Raw genomic sequence first — 10,043 nt, forward strand, 5'->3', positions numbered from 1 at the left:
GTCTCTAAAATAGTAGCAAATATAATAATAAAATAAGAGTTATATAATATCTAAACAATAATAACAAGATAGTAGCATTATAAAAACAAAATAACAGCAAACAAAAGTGGGAATTTTTTTTTGACAAATTCAGGTCAACCCGAGCCTGGATAAAATTTTACCTGAGACTCGATTTATTTAAAAAACAGATCTTATTTTTTTTCTAGACCCACTTTTTAGATTTATATTTTTATCCAAAATATTTTACTTTTCAAATGGACCGTCGGATTGAACAAGTGATCTCAACCATATATTTGTATATTTCTTTTCCTTTCCTTTTTGTTAGTTGATTATGGACAAAAAAAAAATAAATTGCGTGTATGTAATGGTAGATTTAATCTTACCAAAAAAATGTAAAATCCTATTATGGTACGTTCCAACAGGGTGGCTAACATTGTCGATGGCAACCATAAAGAAAAGAACAGAAAAAGAAGGGTACGTACAGTACAAGTATGTATGACAGTAAACATTGAGTGAACAGCATAGAACAGTCGTCCACAGTAGTTTCCCTTATTTATAGGGTCCTACAATATATATCCCTCTGTGAGACGACCAATGAAACCTTCACAATGCCATTGCCATTGTCCACTGTGGGTTTTTTTCTTTTATATATATCTTCTCTTTTGACCACTCAAATACATTACACATATTTTCATCATCTCTATCTATAACTATACCTACCTTGTTTCAATCTAATGAATGATAATCTTCACTGTTACAAAGCGTGTGAGCACCTGCAGTGAAAGACCCCTTCCTTCTCTATACTATCCTCTGTGGGTGTGCAACGTGCAAAAGCAATCCACACCCAACATTCTCTCTCTCTCTCTTTCTTTCTCTCAGGTCTTCTTGGAAAAGAAAAGCAAAGTCTGGTCTTTTTCATGTGTTTGATCAATCAACTAAGATGTGAAAACTGAAAAACAAAACAAAAAACCCACTTTTCCCAAAGCTCAATATATGTCTATGCTTCTTAGCTTTGCCTCTCTTCTTCTCTTTCAAAAGGTATTTGCTTTTGGTTTCTCGAAAGGCAGCTACAGTGTCTTCATCTAAGCTCACCCAACAACGTAATTAGCCTTTTTTTCCCCAATATAAACAAGTTGCATGTGTGGTGTTAGTCTTAGTTACCATGGAGGACATATACAGGCTTGATGATACAGTAATCGCGTGTTCAAACGATGTTGTAAGGGTTAATGACTTTGCTGCAGCCGTTACCACTGACTTTCTCAGTACACCAGTTGATGATCATCATTTACTTCAATTTGATCATCAAGAAACTGATACAGGTGTTACTGGACCATCAGCTATGTCTGATCTGATCAAGACCCAGATCGCCGCTCACCCTCTTTATCCAAACCTAGTATCTGCTTACATAGAATGCCAAAAGGTTGCTTTTGTTTTTCAACTCTTTATGGTTTTTGTTTATGATTTATTATCATAATAATATACATGTAGCTACATGTATGTATATAGGTTGGAGCACCGCCTGAACTGGCCTCACTGCTTGAAGAAATTGGCCGAGAGAGCCATACTATAAGTGGTTGCAGTGAGATAGGAGCTGATCCAGAACTTGATGAGTTCATGGTACTTAAATAGTCTAAGATTCTTAATTTTGTCTCTTTTTTCTATCTCATAATATCTTTGTTTGGTTCTCGAGAAAAACGTTAGAGGAAAAGGGACTTGTTGCATGAATCGTAACATCCATTATTATTATTTTTGCTTGAAGGAATCATATTGTGAGGTTCTTCATAGATACAAAGAGGAACTGTCCAAGCCGTTCGATGAAGCGACGACGTTCTTGACCAACATTGAATCACAGTTAAGTGATCTCTGCAAAGGAGCACTGACCATGGATTATCGCTCTGGTAAAGTTTTTAACTCTGCATTTTCTCTCTAAATGATTTTTTCATTTTCTTTTTTTCCAATGAATGTGGAAACTAAGAAAAGCTCAGTCTCTTGTTACTGTGCATGTAAAATAATGTATATATAATATTATTTTCTGATGATAAAGTTGAAATGTTGAAAACCCTTATAGCAAGTTCCACAGACAGTACTATCTATAATTATTTGGTGCTCCTTTTTGTCTACTTACCTATTTTCTAACCTTTTTTTTTGTTTTAAATATTTCTATTTAATATGCTTCTATCAATATTATCTTCAAGATTCGAATCGGAATCTTTATCTTAAGGATGCAATGTAACTTACCATTGTGATTCCTTCACTTGAGAGAGGACAATGTGACTTACCGTTTTGTAAACATGCTTGAGCTGTAATTTTGCTTCTGTTTCATGAATTTCTAGGGCCTGCAGGTTACACCACCATCCTGGGGAATAATGTGCTTTAGATGGCTTCATTTTTGTGAATAATGAAATACATAATGAGTTGAAGTAAACTTAGATGCATAATTTCCTTTTTAATTAGAAAAAAAAAACTTAAAATCTCTCTTAATATATACATAAATATTATTATAAAGGTATTATAAAAAAATGTTTAAAACAACTAAAAATAAATTGAGGGACTAAAGATAAAACCTGAGATTAGTACCACTCTTATGGTTCATTCAAGCTTAATATATCATTTACTATATGAGATTGACACTTTTTAGGGTGATATTGTGGTGCTAATAATATCAACTTTTAATGTTTAATTTGAGTCAAGGATTGATTTGACGAAAACTAACTGCTAAGATGATTTAATTAATTATGAATTTTCATTAAATAAATTTTAAAATCCGAATTATGCAGTAAAAATTATCAACATTATTTTGAAGTACTAAAATGTACTTATTATATCCACTCTTTTGATGCAATGCTTGGAATTATTCATAATATCTCTCAACTCTTAAATAAGAGGATAATGCGTTACAACGCATTTGAATTCACATCCTCCTGTCTCGATGATAATGTTGATAATGTTAAATTATGTTTAGGCTTATGTTTATTTTAGAAGTTATAATAAGGTTTGAATCATTGGTTTTATGATATCTACTTCTCATAGGTAGACCATACATTTTTATAAATGTTATAGAGGAACCTAGGTTTTGCATGAGCAAATGAGATTCATTTTTTTTCTTTTTATGGTTTTGATTTAAACATTTTATCTGCTTATTCATGAACATGCAATTCATCAAATTTGATATTCTTAGATTGACAATAGCTTAATTTATAAAATTAGTGAAATTATTGGTCAAGCCCATTAGATTAAATTAATTTCTTTATTATTAAACGAATCAATTTAATCTATTTACTATTAAAAATTTAATTAAAATTAAAATTTAACATAATTAATATTTATTGTTTAAAAATGACAAAAAATAATATATCCATTTCTAATTAAATTTCAAACAAAAATTTCATTTATATAATTATAATAGTTAAAAATATTAACTTTGTTAAAGAGTACATAGCATTTTTAAAAGGGTGAAAGTAAATGGTAGACCCTCTATTACAGGAGTTGTATCAAATTAGTCCCTTTATTATGAATGTATCTATTTAGTCTCTATACTATTAAAAAGAATCAAATAAGTTCAAATTTCTATAAAATTAAAGTTCATTGTTTAAAATGATATTTACTATTTGGAGTTGAATTGCAAAACGGAAAATCATTTTTTAAACAATAAATGTTAATTCTATAACAAATCGGCCTTATTTGACTCTTTCAATAGTACAAGGACTAAATTGATTTCTTTTAATAATAGGATTAATTTGAACATTTAAGGTATTGTTGTTAGCATAGGAGGATGTGGTTCGAGCATATTGGAACGCATTTTCCTGCTATTTAAAAGTTGGAAAGAATTATGGATAATTTTAAGCATAGCGGATATAAAATACAGGATTTATAATAATTGAATTTTAACTTCATATAAAACCAATATCTCATGTTCTTCTGTATTAGTAACAATCTCAATGCTAATTAGGTTAAGGCTTAATCAGCTGTTGTTGATATATAGTTGAACGTTTAGCATACAAGTACGCACGTATCATATGCTTTTCTTTGCAGATGAAGGTGCTGAGTCTTCGGACGAAGAGTTAAGTGGCTGGGAGCTGGTGGAAGCTTGTGAAAGTCAAGAATGGCACGGCGGGCGTCGAAGCCAGGACATCAAAGGAATGCTGATGCGCAAATATAGTGGCTACCTCAGCAGTTTAAGAAAAGAATTCTTGAAGAAAAGAAAGAATGGTAAGCTACCAAAAGATGCGAGGCTCACACTGCTAGATTGGTGGAACAACCATTATAGGTGGCCATATCCTACGGTAATTGCAGTTCCGGTTTAATTACTTTTGAGTGTCTTTTCTTCAGCTTTCTTTCTAGACATGATTACATGACACAAAGCAATAGAGATACTTGAATGAGTGTTGAAATTGTCAGATATTGATTCCATTTTTTTAAAATTTATGTATTTACTATTAATACAATATTAAGATTATGGTGGTTTATGACAGTTTATTTAATGGGCAAAGAGCCATAGATGATAACGAGTGATCGTAATTTAAGTTCTTGTCAGGGCTGGGTTCGAGAGGAGGAAGAAAGATGGTTGAGAGTGTGAGTATAGAAAGAGATCTTGGTTCCTTGGTCTCTACGGGCCTTAAAAAGGGATGCTTTTGTTCATTTTGCAGACACCATGTGTTGTCTCGATATTAGTTTCTTACTCTTTGGAACTCGAACAATGGATAAATATGATGTATAGTTGGTAAACATACTGTTCAGGACAAGGGTATCATCTCCATGATGTGTGCTCATGGAGCCATGAGCTCGCGAAGTTGAGGGCTCACAAGGTCTTGGCTTTATAGGCATCCTTAGCTCGCAATGTGATTCTTAGTCTTGTGTATTGACTTTTGAGGTTAGTAGGACATGTAAAAGGAATTAGGTTCTGATTCATGATTAGTGATTGTTTATTGGGTGCTTTGAACTTCTTGTCATCTAATAGTTCATATTTGATTTTTTCTCCCATTTGTGGTTGTGGATCTGGTCCACATTAAATATTACCTTCTGTGTGGTACTGCAGGAGGAAGAGAAGCTGAAATTATCAGAGATGACAGGACTAGACCAGAAGCAAATCAACAACTGGTTCATCAACCAGAGGAAGCGCCACTGGAAACCGTCGGAAGATATGAAATTCGCTCTAATGGAGGACGTTGCCGGAAGTATCAGAGGAGGACCTCCGTACTTTGATACCGGAGCTGGAACCGGAAGTGCAGATGATATTTGATCAGAACCACTGTATGTATTCATTTTAGGCATCCTTTCCCACATGTAAAATTATTTACTCTCACAATATATTGTACTCTGCAACCCATACAAATATATGTACATGTTACTCTTATTTTCTTGTTCATTAAAATCCCACCGTTGATGTAAATTTGAAACTGCTGGTTTCCTTATGGAACATACTGATGCTTTTTCCTTTCATTTGTACTTCAATGTTGTATTCAAGTGTGTAGCTTTGTAATAGGAACCTGTGCAGGCATGCTGGATTCTGTCAAGTCATGTCTGCTTTCACTAAAACCTCATCTTTTTGGTACACTTGGCTGCTGAGCCTTATGTTTGCTTTTGCTTTATTTTTTTAATTTAAAGGATAGGGTAAACTGTAAAAAATAGTTATTTTATTTGTTTTATGTACATTTTAGTAATTTATATTTAAAATATTATGATTTAATAATTTAGTTATCTTATTACAGCATTTAGTCACTAAACGTTAATTACTATCAATGATGTAATGGTAATTGTAAGTTGGCGTGGCACATTAAATCATCATTTTAAATAAAATTTATAGGTTAAATTATATAATTGGTTTCTATTTTTGAACTTTCCTTCATTTTTATTTATTTAACGTAATTTTTCTATTTTTTATTTGTTAAAATTAATTTTATGCTTTTTTTAACAATTTAAATTGGGAAGATCAATCAAAGAGAGGAAGAAGCATGAGAGAATGCAAAATAGAGGAAAAAAAGTTAAAAGAACATAAAATAAATAAATTGCTCAAAACGAACAAATATAGAGATCAATTGTATAATTTAACTTAAATTTTTGTTTGAAATGATTATATAACGTGCCACATTAGCTTACTATTATAATCGTTAACGATAATTAACGGTTTAGTGGCTAAAATGTAACATGAGGTAAATAAAAGTGACTATTTTGGTAATTTACCCTAATGAAAATGTATTGTTATCTTTGTCTAATTTTTTAATATTAATCTCATTATAAGTTTTATCTTATCAGCTCTTTTTGATACAATGCTTAGAACTACCTATAATTCCTCCTCAATCCTTAAATAGGAAGATAACACTTGAACCCACGATTTAGTAGTCGATGTCAATCGAGTTAAGACTCAATTGACACAAATCAAAATTTTAAAATATTGGCTTTAATAGTTTAAATTTTTATAATATATATTTCTAAAATTTTTAATAAATAATAGGTCAAAGTTATAAAAGAATTTACTTCTAAAAGTCAAAATGTGACAAATTTAGTACAATGGAATACATCGTTTTATTTAAAAAAAATTAAAATTATGAATTTGGATTAGAATTTTATTTTAAATGATAAATCAGTGAAAATAGGTTGAGTTAGAATTTTGGGTTTTGGATATAAAACATTTTGTATAAGTCGATTAATGAGAAATTATTTTATAGATCTTTCTTATTATATCATTCATTATTCATTTTCAATTATTTAATGACATTTCAATAATTTTTTTATGGCATTGATACATGATTTTAGTATTTTTTTTACCTTGAACCTTAAACCTCGAATTTTGAACCTGAAATCTTAAGCCTCAAAATTAAACCTTGAACTCAAACCTTGAATCCCAAACTCAAACATTGAACCTCTAACCCTTAAACTCTAAATCCCAAAATCAAACATTAAACCCAAGTTCAAGGTTTAAGGGTTAAAGTCCAAGATTCAAGATCTAGAGTTCAGGGTTCAAGATAAAAAATTATTAAAATTATGTATCGATGACATAAAAAAAATGTTGAAATGTTATTAAATAAATAGAAATGGATCGTATATGATATAGTGGGAAGGATGCATAAAATAATTTTTCGCCAACTAACAAGATTTGTTTGACCATATAAATAATTTGGATCAAAACAAAACAATAAAACACTATGATATAAAATAGAGCTTGAAGGATCAAACTCTACTCTAATTAGAAGGATTCAATATATACTAGCTTACGAAAAAAAGTGGACCTTGAAATATATCCCTAGAGAGAATAACAAGATTGCAGATGCTCTAACAAAAACGGCTCTCTTAAACGACGAAGTTTTACACATGTTTGATGATCTCTATGGAGATTAAAGAGATTCTAAAAGATGAAAACACTACTGGCAATTTATTTATCAACATTTCTATGTAATTCTTCGTTTATTTTACCAAAAAAGAAGAAGCATGTGTTGGGATAATTAGGCCCAGTTGGAGTTCTTGCAAGCTGCAGCAATGGGTTACAATGGCCACACCATTTATCCTTATTTACCAGCTTCATCTGATACCATTATTCATTCCTTACGGCCCAAGAATACACCGACGTAACTATTTTCCAAGTTTATCCGACATGTCTATCGCCAATAGGTGAATTTAAGTTTTAAATGTTTTTTCTTTATCATTTTGATTCGAGTTTGAATTATTTAGAGTTGATGCTAGATTTTTTATAAGTAATTTTGATTCTTTCGAGTTCGAATCACTTTAAATTATTTATTGAATTATTTTAAATTTAAATTATTTGAATTCTGGGATGGATTCATATTATTGACTATTTGTAATCAAATATGTGAGTTTCTTTTTGTCACATTTGTTTGATTTGGTTAGCTTATTAGTCATTGTTAAATTAACTGTTTTCCGATACAATATTAGGATTAGGGGATGGGGCAACACGATTTGAACTCATGTCAAACGGGTGTTTAATAAGAATTTTAACCACCATTTCATTTAAGTCAAGTTTTTTCAATCATTAATCTTATTATAGATTCTTATCGTATCTGTTCTTTTTAATACAATGCCTAAAACTATCCATAACTCCTCCCAACCCTTAAATAGGAAGGTAATACTTTTATATAATATATATATTTTCTCTTATAAAATAACGTCTTTTCAAGTTTCAAATTAAAAGAGAAAAAAAGAGTAGTGGAAGAAAGCAATTAACAAATTATAAGAGAAAGAAGAAGATATTATCACCAAAGACGAAGAACAAGAAAAAATATATAGTCGGTATTTCTGGATCTATCATTGCTTACTCGTCCCTCTCCATTAATCAAAACTTATAACTTGATGAGAAATACATTTTTGTAGATATTTATATTTCTTATGCAATACTTATTTTATTTATAAATCCAAAACTCTTAAATTAGAAGAAAAAACTACTTCATTAGCCTCGAGTTCACATTATCTTTATTGTTGCAATAGCAACAAATACCAATTGAGGGTGGGTTTGAATAGACGGTTGAGTGCACGTACAGTATCACTACAGTATCTAATCTCACCGTCACCGTTATTTTTAAACTAACCGTAGATAAACGCATCACCCATCCAAACTCACCTCGAGTTAAAGTTTAATTATCCTAAATATTTATAAATTTAAAAATATATTTTCATGTACACTATAAAGACATAAATAATGGAATTATATGTGATTTGAAGTTTGGAATTGTGATGGCAGATAAGGAAAAAAGACTGCAGAATCCAACAAAAATTAAGGTCTTTTCAAACTTTCACCTTTGCTTTGTGTAACTTCTCTAACTGCACTTTCCATATAGATAAGCTTTATAATTTTGTACAAAAACGTCAAATTCATGATTCTCTAATCTACTTTTTTTTCTTTTCTTTTCTTTTACAACTCTTACTCCGAACTCAAAATTATTTTTTTCGAGAAAAAGGAATACCCGATCAATAGGTCATAGTTATTTATAACTCTTTATCAACTCATTCGAGTTATTTTTGTAAAAAGTGAATACCCAGTTAATCATTATTACACATAATCTTTTCTCAACTCTTAAATAGGAGGATAAACATATTTCAATGCATTTGAACTAGACCTGTTTATGGGTCGAGCTACCCGTCTAAAATTTAGGAGGATTTGGGCAAAAAAATTAGGCTTGTTTAAAATATGGGTCGAGCTTGGGCTTGACCATTCAAGGCCCGAGCCTGGCTTGACCTGTTTTAAGTTTATAATACTTTATATTATGTTATTTTTATATATGATATAATTTAGAACACATTAAAAAATAAACCTATACTAAATATATAATACTACTCTAATGTAAGCATTAAAATAATGTTAAGATGACTATATAAAAAATTTCATTAAGAAAAAATGTATAAAATTATTAAATATTAAAATAATATAATATAAATATTTTTAAAAAAATAAAAAAATTAATATGAGCAGATCTAAAATGAGCTTGGGTTAGTCATTGTAAATATGGGTGGATTTGAGCACAAATTTAGGCTCAGATTTCGGGCTGAGCCAGGCTTGAAGAAGCATAAAATATCATGCTTAGGCCCGACTCAAACCCAACTCAATCCGGTCCATGAACACCTTTAATTTAAATCTACATCCTCTTGCATTGACAACAATGTTGGTGTCAACCGAGTTAAGACACAATCAATAGTTAAAAATAATAATTAATGTAAGGAATTTTAGATTTTAAAATTTAATTTTAATCGGAATTACTTTTATAATATTAGATTTGGACTAAAGAATAATATTAATAATAGTATAAGCAAATTATATCAAATTAAAATAAGAAGAGAAAATATTTTATGGTACAAGAATTAAAACTATAATTTATTTACTTTTTATTATTTCGGCTGGCAAAATCAATGATACAGTAAGACCTTAGGCTAAAGGTGAGCAAAACAAGTGTACTTGGTTGCCTGCTTATATGGCAAGCAAAGCAGAAAATAAGACCAATCATTGAAATATGCATCACCTTTGATATACCATTTCTGGAACTTAACTATAATTATCTTAATTACATACTGTGCAATAACATAAAACCCACACATAAAAG

At 30.3% G+C, this 10,043-nt stretch overlaps 1 protein-coding gene across 1 annotated transcript; it reads left to right on the forward strand.

Annotated features, from left to right (window-relative positions):
- Window positions 1–723: 723 nt before the first annotated feature.
- LOC105761120 (homeobox protein knotted-1-like 1) lies at window positions 724–5,553 on the forward strand. Its single transcript, XM_012578822.2, has 5 exons — window positions 724–1,420; window positions 1,507–1,617; window positions 1,760–1,898; window positions 4,033–4,283; window positions 5,036–5,553. Exons 1-5 carry the CDS (start codon window positions 1,163–1,165, stop codon window positions 5,237–5,239), a joined length of 963 nt encoding a protein of 320 aa, XP_012434276.1. The 5' UTR covers window positions 724–1,162; the 3' UTR covers window positions 5,240–5,553.
- The last annotated feature ends 4,490 nt before the right edge of the window (window positions 5,554–10,043 follow it).

Source organism: Gossypium raimondii, chromosome 11 (assembly GCF_025698545.1).
Source record: "Gossypium raimondii isolate GPD5lz chromosome 11, ASM2569854v1, whole genome shotgun sequence".
NCBI classification, from domain to species: Eukaryota; Viridiplantae; Streptophyta; class Magnoliopsida; order Malvales; family Malvaceae; genus Gossypium; species Gossypium raimondii.